This window comes from Elaeis guineensis, chromosome 13 (genome assembly GCF_000442705.2).
Source record: "Elaeis guineensis isolate ETL-2024a chromosome 13, EG11, whole genome shotgun sequence".
NCBI lineage: Eukaryota > Viridiplantae > Streptophyta > Magnoliopsida > Arecales > Arecaceae > Elaeis > Elaeis guineensis.
The window spans coordinates 75,715,254-75,740,619 of record NC_026005.2 but is presented as its reverse complement, the minus strand read 5'-3'; the positions used below and the strand labels follow the sequence as shown (position 1 = coordinate 75,740,619).

Sequence of the window (25,366 nt, the reverse complement as noted above, 5' to 3'; positions counted from 1 at the left end):
TCATTAACGTCATGGAACAAATGTCTTTCATGATGTCTGACAAACGTCGCGAAATATAATTGATTGTGCGACGTTTTACCAACATCGTAGAATGAACGAGGATTTTTGATGATGTTTCTCAAATATCATGGAACGTTTCACTAACATTGCAAAAGAAAGATGTTTTGCGACAAGAATGTTTTACGATGGCCAAATTTTGCTTCATTGATAAGGTCATAACCTGTATAAAATATTACATTTCATAGTATATATTCAAATACCAAGTAAATCATCCATTTTCAATCAACAAATCATTCAATAACTGAAATATGAACTCACATACAATTCATAATCAAGATAAATCCATACACAAAGTTTATAATCCAAAAAGCAAATTATCCAGACATCCAAAGAAATGGTATTTCCAACTAAAAGCACCAAGAGACCATGTTTCTAACAAAAGCAAACAATTCACCTCGAATCAAAAGCAAACAATTCACCTCTAATCAAAAGCAAACAAACTCATTATCCAACTGTCTATAACAAAACAAATGAGTTCATAAGTCGACAATCCAAAGCGCAAAAAGCCTCTCTACTATGCATGTCCTCAAAACCACACCTTCACAAGTTCTTGAGTCATGGGATCCTTGTTAAAAAGAAAAACATAATCAATTAATTTTCTATATATTACAGTAACAAAATACATATATTGTTCCATTATGCTTATAAAATAGAGTTAAGGATATATTAAAAAAATAACTTAAGTAACTTACATCATAAATCTGATAAAGAAATATTCTGTGATGCGCATAAATCTTTCAAAATTTTTTGTTGACGCTCCATCTATGCTTTAATGTCTACAATCTCCTTCTTCATCTTTTCATTATGCTTTTGTGACTGCTTCAACTCCTTTTGAAGTCTCTTCTTAAATATAAAAAAAGAACTCTTTTCTTCTGGATGAGGTCCAACTCCCAAACTATAGACATAATCCGATCTAGTCCCCAAAACTTTATCGCATATCTGGTCTGCTGTCATAGGATATCCATCGGATATGGACTGCTCTAGCATCTGCATCATTTCATTCTAACAAAATTAGAAGAAGATTAATTACAAAATAAAAACTAAGCTTACTTAAAATAGCAATCACAATTTTATTTTTGTCCTCACCCATTTTGCCTCATACTCGAGAGTTGTCCATCTACCTGGAGTATCACTATGACCTCTGGTGTAATGAGTACGATACCATAACATAATTCAATCGCACTCTTCTCCATTCAATTCATTTTCACTCTATTTAAAAGATGAGTTACTATTGCAAGAAACTTAAATGTCAAATGATATTAGTCATAATCAAAATACGATATCTCACAATCTCATGCCATATAGGTACAAAAGCTTTTGACCTGATGTTTGCTTGGCACTTAACAAAACTTCTAGATTTTTTGTTATGCTCACACGTTAGCTGAAAAGATAGAAAATTTTATACCAGTCAATCTAAAGTAGATTCTTTGAAGGAAATATTAATATACAAACAATATACAAGTTATACTGACCTGTATCTTTTTCTTGCTTCAGTAAGTACAAAGATCTATCCACTCTGCTGTGGTCACAGTACTAGACTGAGTCCTTTCCATGGTTAAGGTAATGCATATGAAGCCGATATCTTTGATCCTTTGACTTCAATGAAAGAAGTATCTTGACGCTAGCACAAACTTCCTCATCCATCCTTAAACCCTTGACATCTAGTTTTTGCTACAAACAAGTATTAAATACTAGTTAATAAATATGCATAGAATACAAATACAACTACAATGATCTCTAATTACATCTAATTTGTCAAATGCAATCTGCATGTCCACCTCTGTTAATTTGATTCATCTAAGCTTGACAGATAAGATATTTCGAGCTATCATACCAAACTCATTTAATAGCTTCGCAGATTGAACAGCATTAGTAGGTCGTCCTTTTTTTGTTGAGATGTTGATCTCCATTTTCTTATCAAGGATCTTGTTTATCTTATTTAACCCAACCCCTCAAGTACCACCTCTTTTCTTGCGTCCATCCATGCTCGTGGACCTTACAAGATAAGCAAGCAACGATAAGAATGTTAATTTGAAAAAATTTAGGCAATATTGAGTAAAAAGAGGTATATAATAATTCCTACCTATAGAGCTAACATCAGGAGTCACATCCATGGTAAGATGTGTGTGCTCAATAGGCTCTGGCTCAATATATAGTGTATGAACTCGTGGCGATTGAAAAAAAGGTGGTGAAACAGAAGGTGCGACTTCTGGTGGTGTTGGATCTAGAAAAGCTGATAGAACATGGGCTGATAGTAATTGAGAGGAAAGTGGTGAAGCCACGATACCATGTGAACAAGAAATGTGAACAATGTGAACAAGGACACCGAATTTTACAATCTTTGCCCTTGTTTTGAGCCACAAAAGTCATAAACGATTTGACTCCCTCTATGTATTCACGAGAGAACTTAACACAATTCATCCAATATTTATCCATGTTACATACAAATAACTATCATTAAAATCCAAACAAACTTTAGCAAATGTGCTATTTAGATCACGTCTTTACAAAAAAAATAGCAAGAAATAAAGAGCAAAGAAACAAAAGCAATAGAGCAGGCATTAACACAGCAAAATATAAATTATTTATTTAGGTCAAGTATTTGACTGGTCCGAATTAAACCTCTAAATATTTGCAGTCTCCTACAACTCACATCTAAATTTTTTTTTACTTTTTTATAATATCTCCCTTTCTCTCTCTCTGTCTCTCTCTCTCTCACTCGCATAGACATACATACATACATATGTATACGTATATATATATGTACATATATATGTACACACACCCCATGTGGCACCAGAACGGTCAACTTAAAGTATTACTAATTTAATTAAAAAAATTTACATTAGTTGAGCAAGCTTTGATGTTTTTTTTTTTTTTCAATATGATTTTGACCCCGGCAAACCATCCATATTAGCAGTCCTGCAATATGTGCCCTAACTACCATATACTGTGATTTTTTTTTGAACTAACAATACCTGCTTGTATTCTCTATTATTTTCTTTTTCATTCTCTCTGAATCATACTTTAATGACAAACAGTAGTAAAAAAAGATTATTGCATTGTTTTCTTTTTGATTCTCTCCCTGAATCATATCTTAGTGACAAACAATACATAAATGGATAATCTCATCTAAAATTTATTTTTTTTCATCTTTTTAATTAATTAACAACCAACAAATATCTTAAAACATGTAAATTATTACAATCTAATGTTAACTTGAGGAAACACATCCACAATCTAATGTCAAAGCATGCAAATTATTTTTTTTTATTTGATTGATACCTATCACCACAGCCCACAGCCCACAGCCCAGCCCACATAGCCCACAGCCCACAGACCATTACAACCATTAACAGGCGGCAGAACCTTTACCTGAACCACCAACAGGGACGGCGACGAGAACGACGGCGACGGCGGCGGCGGTGGTGAGCAAAGACGGGAAGACCAGCGACGGCGAGGACGGCGGCGGTGGTGAACAAAAATAGGAAGACCGGCGACGATGGCGATGGAGGAAGTGCTGTTGGGACGACGACGACGCCTCGGAAAGACGGCGATGGCCGGCGGATGGAAAGGCCTCGGTGACGAACGGAGAGGCGGCGAACGGTGGTCCGTGAAAGGCTGCGATCGGCGGTGGGACTCTTCGGCGGTCCATGCAGAAAGGAGGCGAACGGCGTGCGTCGCGAGGATGAATGACGTCGGGAGAACAGTAGCGAGGAGGAGTGGCGTGCAGAGAGGTGGTCGGGGAGGGGAACGGCGTGCAGCGAGGAGGAGAACGGCGTGCAGAGAGGCGTGCAGAGAGGAGGAGGGGCGTGCAGCGAGGAGGAGAACGGCGTGCAGCGAGGAGGAGAACGGCGTGCAGAGAGGCGTGCAGAGAGGAGGAGGGGCGTGCAGCGAGGAGGAGAACGGCGCTCCGTTGGAGGAGAGGATGCGGCCGGCCGCGGCGTGCATCGGGGAGGGGAAGAGGCGGAGGCGGAGGCGGAGGCGGAGGCGGAGGCGGAGGCGTAATCGGGGACGAGGAGGCCAGGGGAAATTTTTTTAGGGCACGCGGGATTTTAATTGGGGGCAACACGCGTACGGGATCGGGATGTTTAAGTTGGGCCGGGCTGGGGGAATGGCGGCAAAACAAAAACAAAAAAAAAAAACAAAAAAAACAAAGGCACGGGATGTTTAATTTGGGGCTGAGGTGAACGGCGGGCAAAATAAAAATAATAAAATAATAAAATAAAATAAAAAACCCTGGATGCCGAACGGATAAAAAAAATAGATAAAAAATAATAAAAATATAATATTTTAATTTCAAACACCGTATACGTTACAATTCATGATATTTATCCAAACATCATAAATGATCTATCTCATCAGCGATGTTTCATAACATCGTTAAATAATTTATATTTTTATGATATTTTAATTTTTAAACAACATAGAAGACTCAAATTTCTGTAGTGTTGGTTTTCTAATTATGTCAAATACTGATGTTAAATTAATTGGATATAATAGATGTACATTTGGATTGATAGGTATCTTATTTGGGCTTCATGCCAGTAGAGTAAGGATTAGGTGTGCATGATTATTTTGTGTGTGTTGTGGATTTTGATTTTAATTTGGATGAAATATGATGCTCATTTGTTTTGAATTTTGCATGAAATTTAGTTTTTATTTGCAAATATTGTTTAGTAAGTATAAAATTAAATTTTGTATAATTGAATGATTGGATAAGGTATATTTGAACTAGCCACAACATTATAAATTGCCAATCATAGACCAAAATGTGACATTATGGGCTGGGTAATCTCACTATAAGCTGAGATATGGTACAATAGATTGTTGGTCATGGCCGAAACATGACATTATGGACAGTTTTTCTAGACCAAAATGGGGTACCATGGATTGTCATCGTGAGTCAAATATGATGTCATGGATAACTGTACCTTGTGCAGGCCAAAATGTGGTATTTTGATTTATCAATTATAGGCTAAAGCGTAATTGTGGATAGTTCCAACTGAACAACTAACTATTATTAAATCTGAAACCACTATTAAATGTAATTATTATTTTGATGATATAATGTATATATATTGATCCATTCAAATGGCAATTGTAAATTTCAATACTCGACGGTTGGTATGTAATTTCATGATAATTGCATTTATGTTAATATTCATTATTTACCATCTTTATCATTAAATTATTTATCATATAATACAGTGTGATTGATACCAATCAAATAATTAAAATTTGTTAATGATGAAATTATTTAATTCTATTTTGAAACAAGGACCGCACTGCTAGCTGGTAGCATTCAATCTATAGATCTTGCATATTATCTCAATCATTATCCTAAAAAATATACAGCTACATCATGTGTCCAGGACTCGGGTTGCATGGTAGAAGATTATCCGATTTTTGCACCCTTGAGTGCAAGGGGATGGTCCAAGAACACCAACAAACATGAAAGCTTAATTTCTATCAAAAAAAAATTAAGAAAAACATGAGGCTCGATCTTAGGGTTTTTTTTTAATTTAAATATTATTTTTTTAATACTTATTTCTCATTCTACCTCCCTTTTCAACTTATTTTCCAAAATATAGTTGTTTGAATGAAATGGCGAGGATGTAGCGAAACCGCATATTGAACTGAGGTTTTAAATAATATGGATAAAATATTTAAAATTTAAATTTAATTTTAAATTTAAAATTGAAGCCACATGTTGAACATGTGGTTTCAATTTTTAATATGAAATCGCATTTTCAAGATGTGGTTTCTTTTTTTTTCATTTTGGAACGGTGCTAGCTTTTTTTTTCTCATTTTGGAACGCTGCTCGTTTTTTTTCCATGTCCAGCTTAGTATCGGACTGGGAGGCTTCATCGAGACTGGGGAGGGAGAGGAGGGGGGTCACCAATCGACTGAGATAGTGGCCGAGCAGCTAGGGTGGGGGCGTGCAATGTTGGGCGGGGGGAGAGGGGGTTGGGGTGCGAGCACAATGGCCCTAGGAGGGCGAAAGGGGTTGTGGGGGGTGGGAGTGTTTTTATGTTTACACGGAGTCTGGGAGGAGGGGATTGGGGATGGTGGTCGCATGGAGCTGGGGGGTGGACGGCAGGTGCGGTGTGGACGGTGGCGAGAGGGAGGCGTCCATGGCAACGAGGCAGAATGGGCATGGGGCTCACAGCGGACGGTGGCGGGGTGGAGTAGGGCTACGGGTGGCACACTGAAGGGGGTGGGTGCAGGTCAGCCGCCAGCAGAAAAAGGTCGGCCAGGGGGGTGAGAGGAAGGAAAGAAATGAATGAGGAAAAAAAAAAGATAAATAATAAAATATTATTATTTGATTAATAATAAATTATTATTATTTGATTAATAATAAATTATTATTATTATTTGATTAATAATATTATTTTAAAATATATTTATTATTAAAAATTAATAAATATAAATTAAAAGAAAAAAATATTGCAAGAGAAAAATAAACTGAAATTGCACCAGATAATTGGGGGGCGTGGGTGGGGGCTTCATCAAGACAAGAGAGAGAAGGAAAGGTAAAAAATAAAATTTTTATTACTAAAATATTATTATTTGCTTAATAATAAAATATTATTATCTACTTAATAGTAAGACATTATTATTTGATTAATAATAAAATATTATTATTTAATTAATAAAAAATATTATTATTTAATTAATAATTAAATATTATTATTTTATTAATAAAAATATTATTATTTGATTAATAAAAATATTATTTTTTATTAATAATTAATTATTATTATTTGATTAATAATAAAATATTATTATTTGAGGGGACGCCCTTCTTACGTCATCGTGCCCCCCACCTCTCCGGCTCGACGAAGTCCGCACCCGCATCCGCACCCCCACCACTCCGCGTGCACACAAAACCACCCAAAAAGTGATCCCCGGCATAGGGTCATCCCTTTTTGCGTGCCAACCCAAAAAGGTATGCTAATATTTTTTTCAAAATAATAATTATTATTATTTTATTATGATATAAATTTTTAAATAATATATATTTTATTATTATATAAATTTTTTATTTTAGTGATAAATATATTTATTGATTTTTAGTGTTAAATATATTTTAAAATAATATTATTAATCAAATAATAATAATATTTTATTATTCATCAAATAATAATATTTTATTATTAATAAAATAAAAATATTTTATTATTTATTTTTTTTTTTTTCTCATTTCTCTCTTCCCTTCCTCCCAACCTCCCTCCCCCATCGACCTTCCTCTGCCGGCGGTCAACCCAAACCCAACCACCGACGGCCCCGTCCCACCACCGTCCTCCACATCGATTGCTGTGGGCCTCATGTCAGTTCCTCCCAGTTACCATGGCCGCCTCCCTCTCCCCTAGCGAGGCACCTGTTGCGGCCGTTCGCACCGCACCCCCCACGACCAGCCACTCCCCACCCCATCGCCATCCATGCTACACCCATCATTCAACCACGGACTCTGCGCGACCACCACCCCCTCTCCTCCTCCCGAACCTTGGCGGCTGTCCGTACGAATACAAAAACATCCCCACTCCCCACAACCCCCTCCGCCCTCCGACCGCTGCGCCCGCACCACACGCCCGCCCTAATGCCACACACCACCGCCTTCACCACCCGGCCACTATCCCAGCCGATCGACGATCCCCCTCCCCTCCCTCTTCGATCCGGTACGAAGACGGATATGAAAAAAAAATCAGCGGCATTCCAAAAGAAAAAAAAAAAAGAAAACTAACACTATTCCAAAATGAAAAAAAAAAAACATCTTGAAATTATGATTTTATCTTAAAAATTAAAACAGCGCATTCAACATATAATTTTAATTTTAATTTTAAATTTAAAATTAAATTTAAATTTTAAATATTTTATTTATATTATTTGAAACCTCGTATTAAACATGCGGTTTCGCTACGCCACACCATCTAAACAATCATATTTCGTGAAATAAGCTGAAAAAGGTGTTGAATGAGAAATAAATATTAAAAAAATAATATTTAAAAAAATCACTCGATCTCAAGTACAATCCACTTTTATATTTCCGCCGTTTTACTGATCCGAGGTCCCGCCCCGTCGGAACGGGGGTCCCAGAAAAGTGCAGACCTCGGCTCCCGCCCGCTGCCACTTGGACCCCCTCTGACACAGCGTTCGTGATTTGCCGTCGTTATCGTGAGGATAGGGCTTACCGTTATCGTACTGAAAACTCGGTGGGCTAAACCACCTTTCCATAAAAAAGAGAAAGGATGGCCATAGGGTAGAAGACTTGTAACAAATTGACCCGGTGGGCTGATCCTGTACATATGCAGCATTACACCCTGATTGAAATTACCGGGGACTAATAAGAAAGAGCAATAATGCACCCAAAAAAGAAAAAAAAGGGAGAGCTATAAGTCCTGTTCAAGAGAATTGCTGCACAGTATTTGTTGTAAGCTCTCAGCAAATAATCCAGCATTATAGACTTCATCTGGTTCTCAAGAAAATAACTCATCATTGGAGGACTAAAATATGGAAGTACATCTACCGCATGCATGCAATGGAAAAGCAAGACTTCATGTGATCAGGAAATCCTATTCCTGTCTGATGATTCCTTCCTGCTATTTCTTCATATATCTCTAATATTGTCCTATGATAAAAATTCTTTCCAGTATAAGAAGTATTTATTCAGCAGGGTACTTTTATTTTGGGGTTACAAATTAATAATCAGCAGCTGAGTTATAAAGTTTTATTAAATGTAGACATATGTCCCAGCAAGAATGGATTAGATTGCGGAAGATTCAGGAAGCATGACCGTGAGCGATTGTATAAGCCATTGTGTAAGTATTCTCGAAGAAAAAAAATATGAGCCACTGCAGGAGGATTCCGAGTTTAACCATGTCTTAGCACCTGACGAGTTTGACCATGTAAGGGGAAAATTCTGGCACTAACTTCAACAAAAATGATCGAGCCCATTCTTGGATAACTATACCCACTCAGCAAAATTGATATGGTATCTCTACCCTCAATGCTCGCGTTAGAGAGATGGTGAACTTTAAATTCATATGTCAGAGATCCTGCAAAGATCATTCTGGAGGAAAAAAAAAAATGCATTACTTTTTTATTTTAAAGCAACTAAAGAAAGACATCAATTTTTTTTTCTTTTTTTTTTTTTGATGCGCACAAATCATATCACCCTAATATAGATGCAACCAACGGTATTAGCAAAAAGGATATCATGGAGATAGGTGGAGATTGCAGATTTCAATATTCACTCTCATGCAAATTCCAATATCAAAACTGACTTATTTTAGGATTAATTGCCAGAATTTGCAGTGGACATGAGAAAGCGCGGGAGAATGAATATAAGGAAATACTCAAAAATGGATGTAGGACCGAGACTTAAAAAAAAATTATGAAACAAGTACATTATCCTATATAGAAGATTCCAACTACTAAGATGTTGACTACATGCATATGTAGCTTAACTAAATTCACATCGATAAAATCATGGTCTATTAGGATTGGTTATAGCTATGCCGATGCCATTCCAGGCATGTAGTTGGCATGGATCAAAACAAGTGCCACAGGAAATAGTGTATATTAATGTTATATATACTCTTCTTTTTTTTTTTCCAAAAAAATGATGACTATTCATACAGTATGTTGGATACTTTTGATAATCCCTCATGAGCCAATTAAAATTTTGTCACACCAATATGAGAGATGCAAATGAATCAAGTTGCTTATGGCTATTCAAGCTCGAATATAATTTGATTGATATTTGAATCAAATTAACTTGAATATTACTTTTTTTTTCGAACTTGAGATATTAAAACTTGATTGGTCTCGAGTTGAATAAGTTCGAATATAATTGGAATCCAGTTCGAGCTTTTGGGGACTCGACTCAGCTCAACTTAATTGTACTCCAATATTAGACATATAACAAGATAATCAAATAGGATTATATATACCATGAATAGGCTTTTATTCAGCAGTTTTTTTTTTTTGGTACAGATCATCCTTCGAGTGCATGTCCAAGGACAGCATCGAAAGTATATACAATATAAATATATTAAAAAAGGATAACAGAGCTAGAAGTGCAAATTCTTGAAGGAGATATACAAGGCAAATGCCCCAGGACAAATGTATGAGACATCAAGAAGATATACAAGGCAAATGCCCCAACAAGAACCACTTCTCTTATTGAGATATTATTATGATGATGATGACGATTATATATTATTATTGGTACTGGTACTACTATTTTACTATTAATTCTTTTTTTTGCGAGAACCTCAAGCAATGAACCCAAGAGGACCATTACCATCGTTCCCCATGAATCCACTGGGAGTACCATGGCCACCGGTTCCCAGGAACCCACCGGCACCATGGCCATTATTCCCCAGGACGAACCCACCACCTGGATAAGCCTGGGGTCCATTGGTGGCATAAGGGTTGATCACATTCAGCGGGGTGACAGTCAAAGCAGCACTCGATGAAGAAGCTTGTTGTTGATTCAGGATCGTAGAGAATCTGGAAAACACCCGCATTTTAAGCGCCTCCAATCGCGCGACGAGGTCTCCAAGCTCCTCCACGGTGAGGTCATCATTTTCAGACTCATAGGCCCGCCCCTCCTCCTCGAGAACCATGGCAAGTCTCTCCTTAAGCACTGCACCCTTGGCCCGCGCGGCCTCCAGCACGTTCACGACCTCCAGGTAGTGCTTGCTGGGCTGGGACACCGACAAGTAGGCTGGAGGTGGCATAGGAGGAGGGTCTGAGCCGATCGGCGTGGGGACGCATGGGAGGAATCGATCAGAGACCTCCACGAAGCCAGGTTGGCCGAAGGAGTAGGGCCTTCCTCCTGGGGAGTACACCAAGATCCCGACCTGAGCCCCACACAGGGTGGAAAGCTCGCTGGCCTTCTTGAACAACCCACCTCGACGTTTTGAGAACGTCACTTGCCGAGTTTGTTCATCTTCTATCCTCTTGATCTCGATCTTTCGCCGGCCGTGGCTGGTTCTCCTGGCCATGACTAGAGTTTGAGCTAGAGATGTATAGGAAGAGGAGAAGAGGGATGATTCAAGGTCAGGCCTGGCCTAGCCTATATATAATGGCCCTTGGAACACCAGATGTATCTATACACGATAGTAAAATTGGCAACCTGGAGCACAAAATCCTCGTGTAGTTAAAGTAGTAAATTTCTTGACCCGCTAGCTGGATTTGCTCTTGGAAATATCTGAGATCCGGATGTATCATGATATAAACAAAGCGAAACCTTACTATGTTTGCGATTCAACGTACGTCATTCATTAATTTTGCATAACTAGCTATAATTGTTGTCTCATTTATATGCTCTAGATTACCATGAGCTTTACCTCAAGGACCATGGCTTGTAATAGTTCGGTGCATAATTAGCAAAGGCAACAAGCATATAACATAATATTTGTTAAATTATTATTTACTATATTTGCTGAACACTGTAATCTATCATTATCTTAATAGATTTCCACTCGAGGGTAAACTAGATTTTTCTAAATTATATCTCTAATAAAAACTCACTATAATATAGTAATAAACTGATGATACATTCATATAACATAGTGCAATGTTGTTGGATTATTGATTAGCCATCATTTCATCATACGTAATGATTTCGTCGAAATGTCAGGATCGACAGGAGATAATTAGCATAACTATTATACTAAAGTTTGCAAATTTAACAGGGTTTCGAATATACGAGGGATTCATTAAAAAAATATTTTTAATTTATTACTAATGTTGTGTTTGATAAGATTATTTACTTAGCAAACATGTTATTCAAAATTGTCATATTTTAATCTTGCAGCCGATCCCCCAAGAGAAACCCTAACCCTAACTTCTGCCACCGATCTCCTTGGATTCCCCACCCCTCTATGGTTGGAGAGCGCCTCGCCTCACCATCTCCCCCCCCCCCCCCACTTCTCTTCCTCTGCTCTGATTCTTTCTTTCCATTTTTATTTTCCTTTATCATCTTCGTCCCCCTTTCTGTAGCATCATTGGCTCATCGAGATCTCTACTGAGGATCCTAACTAGGAGCAACCACAATTAGTTGTCGGAGGTCACTTCTTTCCAAGTTAGCATTAGGCCTCGTATCCTATCGAGGGATCTGATATTGTCCATTAGGCTCTAATTCTATTCCTCTTGGCCTCCCATTCTTATTGTGGTTATATAGCCCAATTTATTGGTTTTTTTCATTACTTCTAGGTTTATGATGGCAATGGTAAACTCTAGTAGGTGTCTGAATATATTTGTAGTGACACATTCATGATACTGATGGTTTTTCTGAACATAGGTCGCACCCTTTCATATCTCTTTTTGGCCTTGCGGCTTGTGGTGATAGCACCTATAGTGACAACGGGGTCCTTCTTTTTATATTGATATCTTTGCATTGCTAATCAAAGATCATTCATGATTGATGATATTGGTGTTTGGTTTTCAATATGTCAATACAACAAAAAATAATTTCCAATGACGGTATTTCAGTAATACTCAGAAACAATGTTACTATAAATGCATTCTAGTAATAATTTTAAGAAATATAATAAAAAATATATAATATTGTAACACTTCATAAAGAGTATTACTAAAAGTTATTAAATAGCAATAATATCTTATAACCATTACAAAAAAGTTGCATTCTACAGTAACATTTTAAAAGTTACATAAAAAATCTATAATATTGTAATGATTATTTATAGATATTGCTAAGATTTTTAATACTACAATAATATCTTGTAAGAACAATATTTTCTAATTAAATAAAGTTCAATTGGCAATATATTTAATGTTATTATAACACACTAACTATTTGTCGATAAAATAAATTTTGTCATATATACATCATTATATAATTAATAATTTTTATTATTAATATTTTTTATTTACTTTATAATAAATAAGTATAAACTAATTTAGATTTTTTGTGATGATAATATTTTATCATTGAATATATATTTTTTAGAAAAAGATATTACATATACTTAATAAATTATAAAAGTAATATAATTTTAACAGTATGAGTCAAGATACTTTAACGATTAAATAAAAATAGTTTTTTGATATAAAATTCACTATCAATATTGCTTGCGATGTACCATAACCAAATAATGGTCTATGATGTAATTATTAAAAATTTGTATAGAAATAGATTTAACAAAAATTCAAATTACTTATCCAATCTAATTTGTATTAAAAATATATGAAAATTAATTCTAAAAACTACTTATATAAAATATATAATATAAATTTTAAAAATAATCTATATTAAATCAATACCATTACCTTTTAATTGCAGTATAAAAAAGAAGATCATAAATTATCTACTTTTAAAAAACTTTAGACAAAGGGTAGAAGATGGGTGCTCATCCTAAAGTAGCCTTATTTCTATGGAAGGTGAGCTAGCTAGCATCGCATTCCATGTTGCTCTATTTTGGTGAGAAGGGGAGTTAGTCTGGTCCTTTTTCATGATATTTTGCTTGGAAACTGAGGAGACTGTAGCACATGTACTCTTCTAGTGCCCTAGGGCAGTGGGTGTTTGAGCTTTATCCAACATACCTCTTCCATTTATCACTTCCGTTGAGTCATTCCTGGAGTTCTTGAAGAACTGATTTTAGAGAGACCACTAGCACTGTCCCGGTAATCTAACTAGATCGGCAAAGCTTGTAAAGATCCTTGGATTTGGCTCTATGTGATAATAAAGGATCCCAAACCAACCTATCAAGTGTATCAAAGATAAGGATGGCAGGAGCCAGCACTCTATCAGTAAGGCTATCATCAAAGAGTCAAGATATGGTGGAGGTGTCCCAATTCCTCTAGCCTTGTATCCAAAGGTCTCTAATAGAAATGTCCTTGAGCAGCTTTACGTTGATAGTAGTAGGCATGTGATCCAAAGGAGTGGAGAATAGCCAAAAGTCACTCAAACCATTGATCACTCAGCACCCAAATAAATTGACCATCACCCAAGGTCCACCTATTGTAGACCAACACAACCTAGGCATGAGAACATATGGGCACCTAGATGGGTGACCTGTTGCTGGCAAGACATGGAATATAAAGAGAACACCAAAAGCCATACTTCAATCTCATCGATGAGCACCATATATTATCAGGTTCCATCATGAACTTGTCAACATACTCGGCCATTAAAACTTGATTCCTACTCATTAAAGATGGGATATGCCCAAGCCTCCTTGTACAGTTTGGCAAACCTCCCATGATAGCGACTCTCCCCACATCTCTGAGGTTCCCAATAAGAAGTTCCTGATTATCTGCTCTAGCCTAGTGATAACTATTTTGGGAATGATGGTGTTTGATATGAGATACATTGGGGAATATAGAGCACCAATTTAATGAGAACGATTTCTCCCATCATAGAAAGGATCTAAATTTCCAACCCTCAAGTCTATCACAGATAATCTGCTCTAAAGGACTATGCTCCGATTATGTTAATCTTCTCTATAAGATGGGAAACCCTATGGTTGCGTTTGGTAGCTGGCAATCTATCCAGATTGCTGGCAATTTAATGTGGCAATCTGAATTACTGCATTTGATATGCTTTTTGTGTGGTAATCCAGATCGCCTCATAGGCAGGGTTGGAAGTGGGTTCAGACCAATCCGAGGCCCATCGAACTGGGCCGGCTTCGGGTCGGACTTTAGGTTTAGTTTGAAACCATTTAGACCAGGCTCGACCAAAAAATAGGATCTGTTTTGCTTTCAGATCGAGCTCGAGTAGACCTTTGGCTCGATCTGGTCCCGAGCCTGAAACTCAGTCCAAATTCGGCCCGGACCCCCATGCTATCCACCAATGCATGGCTTTCTCATTCCACGATCCAAAAGCCACAAAATGAGAAATCCCTCAGAAACTCAAGACTTCCTCCTCCCCTTGTGGATCTCCATGTCATCCTCCTCTGATGATGATGATCGGATCCTCTTCAATCGGTGATTAGAATGGTCCGATGTCAAGCCTGTCCCCAAGATGATGGGCCGCATGCGATCGTCCCCATCGCCTACCATGACAACTTTCGGGAGACCATGGATTACTTCGGCATCATTTACATCGTCGATGAGCAGAGTCACTATGCTCTTGACCTTATCACTGAGGCTATCGAGATGAACCTCGGGAAGAGGAAGAGTGATGAGGGCGGAGTAGACAGACTGCATCATCGGGAGGAGGGATTGGATTAGGACGGAGTCATTGCTGGAGAGGACCTCATTTCCGATGGTGATGGCGGCGATGTGGGTGTGGGGGAGGTGGGGATGGAGGTTGGTTTTGACCCAAGAGGGGCGGCAGTAGGGTCACAGACCTTGGGGATGAGGTGGTCGGGGAGGCCTACAACAACTCCATGCTGGTGTCAGTGAATGCACGAAGAATATGGGGATCGGTGTGTAGAGCTTCACCCGGCCCACACCTAGGGAGTGAAGGAGGGGAATCCCTACCTTCAATGATGGGAGCTTGTCCACTACCTGGCCGTAGTTAATGCCAATGGCTGCTGACAAGGAATTGGAGGTGGAGGATGGAGTGATCGCTTGAACGAATAGGAGAAAAGGGATCAGGAAATGAGCGAATTCGGGCTTGGATGCAAGCCGGCACGATCGGGCTCGAGCCGGTCTCAGGCCCAAGCTCGGGTCTGTATTTTTTTTAAAAAAATTAGGCCTAAGCCTTGCCAGAAGTTCAAAAAATTATTTTGGATTGGGCTCGGGCAGAGGTAGGACCCGACCTGGCCCGGCTCAGTTCCAGCCCTACTCATGGGAGGCAATCTGAATTACCTTAGAGAGGGATGGCTATCCAAATTATCATTTCTTTGATAATGTTGCAATAAAAATTTTGGATAAAATTATTCCTCAAAAAAATCACACAAAATCCATTGCCCCACCCTTTCGTCTCCCCCACCCTCCTCCGCAAGTGCCCCCAGACCGTGGCTCCTCCATCTTCCTTTGCCTGCCCATAGCTCCTCCAACCTTGTCCCCCACCACCCTCCGTGGCTCCTTCATGCCTGTCCCCATCACCACCATGGCTCCACATGCGCCTGCCGCCTCCCCACCCCCTCCAGTGCCTGCAGTTCACCACATCCCTTGGTTCGTCACTTCTTTGCGCCACCACCATATCCACATCACTTTCATTACTTCACATCAAAAAAAAAGAAGAGCATCAAGGCAAAATTATAAGAAAGGAGAGTTTTTGCGAAGAAATTATTTACGATAAAAATTTATTCATCGACAATAAGGATATTTACAATAAAAAAATCACTACAAGAAAAAAGTTATTAGCTACGAAAAAATTCCGTCGCTAATAAGCCAAATTCATTGCTAATAATAATTAGCGACGAAAATTTTGTCGCTAAAATTTCATCACAGAAAATACCATCGTTGATAATATTTTACGATAAAAATTTTTTTCATCGCCAATAAAAGTAATTTACGACGAAATATTTTCATCTTAAAAAACTAAAAATGAAAAAACTTATTCATAAAAAAAAATAATTTATGACAAAAATTATTCAGCGCCAAAAATTTTATTTAATTTAAAAATAAAAATTAAAAAACTTTAGTGACTAATATTTACATTGTAAATAAATATTTTTTCGATGAAATTTTACATCGCTAATAATTTTTTGCGATGAAAAGTTTTTCATCGCTGTTAATTATATATTTTTTAAAAAATTAATTTATTTTTATAATTTTTTTGTGATGAATATTTTATCGATAATAATTTCATCACTAATTTTTTTTAAATTTAGATATATTTTTTTAAGTTATATGTATAATATTTTTATAAATTAAAAAATTTGAATAAAAAATTTGCATAATAAAATGATAAATAAATTTTATTATTTTATTATATCAAATTAAAATTATAAAAGTTTTAAAAAAAATACATCAAAGAGCCATCACATATCGGCATGTGGAGAACGAGGTGGGGATGGAGAATGCTCGACGGAGCTCGGACCTGCCTGCTGCTGGCTCAACATCTGGATCGTCTGCTCTATGTGCGCCATCCGCTCCATCATCTGGATCTGGAGCTGCTGATACTGGTCGATGCATGCAGCCAGCTCCTGAGCTTGCTGCTCAGCCTATTATCGATCCTCGACAGTCTGCTTCTGTACCTCCATCAATCGAGCCTGGCATGTAGAATAGATCTCAGCCCTAGATGATCGTAAAGATGGAGGAGCAGTGATCCCATATACTAGACCCCTAACATAATAGGATCTCGTACCAAGCATCCGATCACATATCTCACCATTTGTGGGTGCGATCGAGCCCTCAGGGATAGGCTGGGATCTCATATCGGTTATACGATCCTGAAAAAAGTTAGAGTTATTTTAATTTTTTAATAAAGATCAAATTGTGAATAAAAAAATTAATTGAAAAAACTTATAAAGAGCTCCTGGCTCTCCGTCGTCTACTCCTCCGACCGTTGCTGGTGGGTCCGCTGATAGATATCGATCCTACCAGAAAGCTCGCCATTCTTAGCATCTCTCTGTAATTTAAAATTATTTAAAAATTTTAAATAATTAAAAAAATATATCACAATTAAAAATTTAAAAAATATGTACCATATGCTCCATATGGTGAGCAAATGATCTCGAACTTCCACAATGCAGTACGGTCTGTCTCGCCCAGTTCATCGTATTCTGGGCACATTGTCTCTGTAAAATTAACAGTAAAATTAGTAGATAACAAATATAATTTAAGAATAAATGATTAAGTCATTAAAATCTAAAAAAAATTTAGATGTGTAACCTGATATGCCGAATCCTTGTAATGCCGGCATATGATAGTCCAATCGTCAATGGTGATACTGTCGTAAGGCTGCAGCCACGCTGCCTCCTGCCCATAAGCCTGCACCATCCGGTACCAATGCTGATGCATTAAATGGTGATAATCTTTGAAGCACAAGGATAGATAGGTATCAATCGTTTGCCTCACACGACCATCCTCGAAATCAACGATGTGAAATACACCCTGCCAATAACAAACATTAGAAAATACTATACAAATTAAATATTCATAATATAATTTATTTTACTTGTAAGTGGGTATAGAAAACCTGTCTCTGAGCCAGGACAATATGACGCCAATCGAAGAGTGTCACGGGGCATAGCTACGGCATATGATGCCCAGCTCGGTATGCCACGGCTCATACCATCCCCTAATGGGTCTGGTGTAGCCGATCGGTATCTTTATTCGGAGACGCTGTCTCGGATGCTCATGTCTCCAACACTCCAAAACGAGGTTCTTTGATTGACCTCGCCCTCGCCTAACCACCGATGTAGACTGACCTGAAACAACAATAAATAAATCATTAGTATGATCCAAATAAAAGAATCAAATTTAATTATATATAAAGTGTAATGATTAATATCACTGGGACCAGCCTCACTGGGACCCGCCTCACTGGGACCCAGCTCACTTGTAGTCGGCTCACTGGGACCTGCCAATGCAGGATCCACTGACACTGGAGTCGGTGAGGCAATGAAGATCGGTGAAGGCACCTCAACCTCCGAGTTGTCTGCAGGTAACTGTGAACGCGACCGTCGTCGTCTATCTCCTGATGCCATATCTGCAAGAATTGAGATGTAAATAAATATAATATTATATAATAATAATAATAATCAAATAATATTCTAATGAATATAATTATATCGCATACCATAATTGTAGCACAAAATTGAATGAAGAATAAAGATCTACTCATCAATATTCGTATCTTCCTCGATGTGGAGATTCTCGTCCAAATCACAATAATCGATATATATATCATCTTCTATCTCATCATCATTTATGAACTGATCGTCGCCCTTTGACTCATTCAAATTAGATATAAAATCAGCTTCAACTTCGTTGGATGGAAGATCAGCCCTATTCAAAGGTACCGTTACAAGTTCTTCATTAACCAAAAACTCGGTTGATGTTTGTTCTTCTTAATGAAAAGCTTCTTCTTCATGTAAATCCAAAATTTCATCCATCTCTAATCGAGTTAGTATGTCATATACGCCTCTAAATATTATTTTTTGTATGACATGCCAATTATCTCGATACTTTAGGTCCTTCAAATATATTACTTGTTTTGCTTAAGTTGCTATTATGTACGGCTCATTTTGGTACCATGTTTGTGCAAGATTTACACTGATAAATTATAAATCGACATGAATTCCAATCTTTTTATTACTAATATCCCACTATTCACACTGAAACAAAAATACAGAATTACTAGACCCGTACTTCAGTTCTATGATATCTACCAGTACACCATAATAATCAATCTCTTCTTCTCCTTCATATCCTGTTGTAGTAATTTCATTATTTTGGGTCCAATATTGCATCTCAAGCTTCCTTGCGTGAAATCTTATTCCTCTAATGATACAGGATGTGTAGTGATTAATCCTTCGATCGAGATCACAAGCTAAATCGTGCAACTCATCGGTTGCACCTACTTCTTTATTGAAATACTTATATTTCATCTGCATCATAAAATAAAAAATTATGTTGATTGAAATAATATTATTTATAAGTAAATAAATAACGTATCACTAATGCAACTTACAAGATCACCAAATCATTTTGCAAATTTTCTCCTATGTCATCATCTGCATCAGTATTATTCTCTCTGCATAGTATACTCTTGTGCTCACTGTAAAAAATTATAATTTTTAATTTTACACAGATATAAAAAATTTTTTAATCATTAAATAATATCGTAAGATAATACTTACTCAATAAAATCTTTAATTTCTTCATAATTATTTAGAATGTAAAAGTGTGCCTTGGATAGCTCGTTCACATCCATATATTCAAATTTTTTTGCACCAATTGATCGAACCGTTTGTTTAAATATAGACAACGTCGGCTCATTGTCATCCCATTCTCAGTCTGCATTACGATCTGTATGATTAAATCTTGTTTCAATATCATCAAGATACATTGAACAGAATGTAACAGACTCGGTAGCTACATATGCTTCCGCTATAGAGCCTTCAGGCCTTGCTTTATTGTGCACATACTTTTTTAAGGTGCATAAGAATCTACAAACAAAAATAAATTTTAATTTTAGAAATATATTTACATCTTATAACTGATATGATAAAATACGTATAATTTTTTTATCTTTCAATAGGATATATCTATCGATAATGTACCGGTCTGGCTAAAAGAGCTTCTTTTGGAAGATGGACAGCCAGATGTACCATAACATCAAAAAATGATGGTAAAAAATTTTTTTCTAACTTACAAAGAATGAGTACGATATCCTTCTCTGATCTCTCAAGTAAGTTAATCTTCAATTTTCGACAACATAGTTCTCGAAAGAACACTCCCAGCTCAATCAATGCGGTTTGAACATCACCACCCAAATAGCCACGCATGACCACAGGAAGCAAATATTGCATCATCATATAGGAGTCATGACTTTTCATGTCAGAATATTGCCGTCATTGTTTCCAACACACCGCGATATGTTTGAAGCGTATGCATCAGGAAACTTACGATTTTGAACCATCTACAAAAATTTTTTTTTCCTCTCCAAATAGCGAATAACATGTGGGTGGCATAAAAAATCTCTCACCTCGATGAACTAAATACAACTCCGATCGGATTCTCATTTCCTGCAGATCAAGATGAGCTTTTGTACCATCTTTTATTTTTTCTGTAATATTCAAGACAGTACTGATGATATTATCACAAATATTTTTCTCAATGTGTATTACATCTAGATTATGATGTAGTAACTGCTTCCAATACGGTAGATCGAAAAAGATGTTTCGCTTCATCCAATTCAGTTCAGCTTCAGTATGCTTCCGCTTGTGAGTATCCAATATTTTTCCAAATCAAATATTTTCAATGACTTCAAGTTGTTCTAAAATTTTGATCCACTTAACTCCTTGGGTGGCAGACGTCGATCAGACTTACTATCAAAGAATTGATTATAACGGGTCCTCCAAGAATGATTAGCAGGAAGAAACCACCGATGATCCATGAAACAAATTTTTCGTCTGTGCTTTAAATGTAAGAACGATGCATCCCTATTGCATATTGGATATGCCAGATATCCTTTGGTACTCCATCCTGATAAATTTTCATATGTCAAAAAATCATTTATAATCCATAATATCGAAGTATACAACTTAAAATTACTTCGATTCACAGAATCATATATCTGAACCTCATTTTCCTATAACTCCTTTAGATCATCAATCAAAGGTTGTAGATATACATCAATTTCATTACCTGATGCTTTCGGACCCAAATCAACAGTGACATAAAAATAAATGATTCTTTCATGCACTTTCAAGGTGACACATTGTATACAACTAGCATTACAGACCACATGCTATAAGAGGTACTCATATTGTCAAAGAGATTAAATCTATTTGTCACTAGACCAAGCCTGATATTGTGCGGATCATTCGCAAAGTGCGGATACTTTGCATCGAAGTCTTTCTACACTAAAGAGTCAGTCAGGTGGCTAAGTATGTCTTCCTCCAGAATTTACTGCTCATAATGCCATCTCATTTCTTCAGCTATCTTTATGGACATATATAATCTTTGAAGTCTTCAAATCAATGAAAAATATCTCAAAATCTTTTGAAGTATCTTCTTTTCTTTCCTATTAATAATTTTGTATCTAGGGTCGCCACAATTCAGACATTCAGTTACTTGTTCGTTATCTTATAAAATAATATACAGTCATTTTTGCAGGCATGTATAGGAGTATAGCCAAGTCCAATTTTCTGCATGTATATTTTTGCTTCAGAATATGAATTTGGCAGTCTCTCTCTATCGGGCAAAGTTGCTTTAATTAATGTTAAAATTTGATCAAATGACTTCTGACTCCATTAGTTCACGATTTTGATATGAGTAATTTTATCAAAAACTCTAATTTAAAAACTTTGTACAATTTGGATAAAGTGGCTCTCGTGCATCCCTTACAAGCTTGCAAACTGTTCAGAGGTCCCTTCTACCTCAAGCTGGATATTATTTTCACGATCAGAATTGCTTTCAATGCAGCAGTATTCATCTGTACATTTGAACAAGCACCTTGATGTAAATCATATAACAATTCTCCTATACCTGTATGTTCAACAGGTCCATTAGCATCACTATCATCTTCAGTATCATCATCGTCGCACACCACCTCATTTGGATTATCTTCTCATCCATGTCCAATAAATATACTTCTTATCCATACCATATTGTAGCAAATACTCCTCAACAAGTATTATGTGTTGATATACCATATTGATACATCTCTTATATGGATATTTTATTCGACTAGCACTGTCAGCCTTATGCCGTATAAAATCAATGAAATCTCGAACTCCTTTTCAGTATTCAGTAAAAAAATTTCTCTAGCATTATCCAACTTTTGTTGATATTCATCCAACTTTTGTTGATATTCATCTAACAATAAACACAAAATCATTAACAATCAAAAAAAGTTTCGTAATATTCAAGATCCCGATTGAATTTCGGACTGAATCGCATTCCGAATTTCAGCCAAAATCCAAACTCGATCCAGATCCGAATCACTCATATAAAATAATACATATTAAAAAAGACAAGCAGACAAAATATTAACATAGAAAATATGTGGCCCTATCTCTTTATGAAGTAAAAATGTATGATCCTATCCTTTTCAAATCATTACTAACATGTGTGGCCCTATCCCTTTTAGAAAAGTAATAATCTCATTATTATTATTAGTGAATATTTCATCTCATTTTTATAAAAATTTTGACAGCATCTCCCATAGTTTTTTAAGTATATGATGTGGATATGGTGCCCACGCACCCTATCCACCGCATACCCGGAGAACAATGACAGATAACTATTGAATACCATATAATGAAATGAAATATCAACTATTAACAACAATAATATTATTACTTTTTCAAAAAGCTAAAATATGGACATCCAAGTTTTGATCTCGATGAAGATCGAAACTTGAATGGGAATCTACGGCTCAATGTAATTTAAATACCATCTCTGAAATGCATTTGAAGATGGATTTCTAATTTATCAAAAAGAATAACTTCGTATTGAAATTTTTTATAAAAAATTTAATAGAGTTTTTTTCAAAATAGAAATATCTTTTTTATTTATCATTTCAGCACATACAAAATAGTACATAAAATAATTTAATTATAATAAGTAACAGCAATGTGCATTGTGTTAGTAAAAAATAATCAGTCAAATAATTAACTAACTTCAGTAGTAACACTAAAAAATAATATGCAACAATTATAATAATATACAATAATCATAATAATTCGAGTGTCCTAGCCTGAGCAGGCACGGACTCGACCAGACCCGACCCGCCCCACCCGACCCAACCCGGCTCCACCCGACTTGCCCCAGCCTTTCAGACCCAGCCGACTTGCCCCTTCCCAGCCCAACCCGACCCGACTCCACCCGACCAGCCCTAGCCATTCGAACCCGACCCGACCCGGCCCATCCCAGCCGACCCGACCCATCTCCACCCGACCAGCCCCAGCCCGACCCACCCCAGCCTGCCATCACCGGCTCCAGCCCAACCCGCCTCGGCTCCATCACCCACCCCGACCCAACCCGACCTGGCTCCACCCGACTCGCCCCAGCCCGATCCGATCCGAGCAGCCCAACCGGACCCGCTTCAAATTTACCATCCCCGACACAAGCCCGCAGGCCCCACGCAGCCGCGGGCTGCAATCCGACCAAGCGCCTATCCTGACATGCCAGCCGTGGCACGCGACGACCCGCAGGCCCCACGCAACTGCGGGCTGTCGTCCCAACCAGGCGGCCATCTCGGCACACGATCGTGGCACGTGGCGGTCCGTAGGCCCCATGCGGCTGGGCCGCCGTCCCGGCATGCCGACCATGACACACGACAGCTCGCAGGGCCCACAGCCGTCGTCCCGACATGCCGGTCGCGACACGCGATGGCCCGCAGGCCCCACGCTGCCGTCGGCCTCCAGCCGTGACACGTCGGCCGGGCATAGCCCAAACAAAAAAAAAGACACTTATCGGTGGTGGCGGCGGAGGAGTCGGGCGGAGGGGAAGGAGATCGGGACGTCGGAGGGGAACGAGCTCGGGATGCGCGTGCTAAGAGAAAATGCCCGAGGGGGAAGAGGAAGAAAAATAGATTTTCGATGAGACTTGATGGATGCAGGGTATTAGCGAAAAAATTTTCATCGCTAATAATTTTTTTGTCACCAACAATTTGAATGAATAATTATTTTAATGAAAACTAAGTTCCGTCGCTAATAGTTCCCGCCATAAAAAAATTTTCGCTAGAAAAATTCACACCCTGAAAATTATTATTTTCAACAAAAATAAAATTTTCGTTGCTATTTATCTTATTAGCAATGAAAATTAAAAGATTTTCGTCACTAATAGTTTCCACAATAAAAAAAATTTTGCTGGAAAATTAATGCCCCGAGAAATTATTATTTATGAGAAAAATATTATTTCATCAAGAATTACATAATTAGCGATGAAAATTATTTTTCATCGCTAATAATCAATAAAAAAAATTTCTCATTCAAAGAAAAAAATTTTAAATGAGAAATTTAAAATATATCTTGTTCTCCGTATTATTTTCTTCCATTCATTTTTCATTCATCTCTTAATTTGGATAATGCAATAATAATATGTATATGTGTGTGTGTGTGTGTATATATGTATGTATGTATATGTGTGTGTGTGTGTATATATGTGTGTCACATTCTTGGTACGAAGCAACAATCCAAATTCACACTCAAAGCCTACTCCTAGAACAAGACCAAACCGTGTCCACTCCCTGGGGTTTGTCTGCCACTCGCGCCGCTGCCGCCCCTGCCTCCCTTCCCCCCAAGCTCCGGCTGCTGGGTTTGGTGGAGATGGAACGATGACCGTCGAGTCAATAGAAATCGGAGCTTCGTGATAGCTTAGGTCGTCAAGTCCACTGTCATCGATGATGCGGTCGTTTTCTTTATTTTCCTTCGAAAATCCACAAGTATCCGCAGATGAGAGCATTGCATGGGATCGATGAGTTGTGCTTTGATTGCATACGTCTTAGATCTACTCAGAAATCCAAAATACTTCTAATTTAATCTTATTATGGTTTGAGGTTGTTTTAAATTTGATTCGATTTTGCGATTATTCTTTTAGTTGGGAATTCAAATAAATCCTACCCATTTGATCAGTCATGTGGTATCAAAATTAAATCATGTAAATATCGATTATCATGAAATCAAATCATGTATTTACTAGGGCACTATGTTCCCCAACTTGCAGAGCTCATATATGAAGGAAATCAAGCAAAGATTCC

The 25,366-nt window shown here is 37.5% G+C and overlaps 2 protein-coding genes across 2 annotated transcripts; both read right to left on the bottom strand.

The window, feature by feature from the left end:
* Positions 1-302: 302 nt before the first annotated feature.
* Positions 303-4,092, bottom strand: LOC105055903 (uncharacterized). Its single transcript, XM_073248086.1, has 3 exons — positions 3,436-4,092; positions 753-1,047; positions 303-625 (listed from the first exon to the last, which is right to left on the bottom strand). Exons 1-2 carry the CDS (start codon positions 4,009-4,011, stop codon positions 823-825), a joined length of 801 nt encoding a protein of 266 aa, XP_073104187.1. The 5' UTR covers positions 4,012-4,092; the 3' UTR covers positions 303-625; positions 753-822.
* A 6,248-nt stretch (positions 4,093-10,340) lies between these two features.
* LOC105055961 (agamous-like MADS-box protein AGL62) lies at positions 10,341-11,075 on the bottom strand. Its single transcript, XM_010938002.1, has one exon. It carries the CDS (start codon positions 11,073-11,075, stop codon positions 10,341-10,343), a length of 735 nt encoding a protein of 244 aa, XP_010936304.1.
* Between the last annotated feature and the right edge of the window lie 14,291 nt (positions 11,076-25,366).

Bases quoted from the DNA above. Each gene is read 5' to 3' on its own strand.
- LOC105055903 (XM_073248086.1), bottom strand. From the start codon at position 4,011: ATGCACGCCGCGGCCGGCCGCATCCTCTCCTCCAACGGAGCGCCGTTC. The intron at 1,048-3,435 runs GTAAAGGTTCTG...GAAATGATGCAG, and splicing joins CGTCCCTGTTGGTGGTTCAG to ATGCTAGAGCAGTCCATATC.
- LOC105055961 (XM_010938002.1), bottom strand. From the start codon at position 11,075: ATGGCCAGGAGAACCAGCCACGGCCGGCGAAAGATCGAGATCAAGAGG.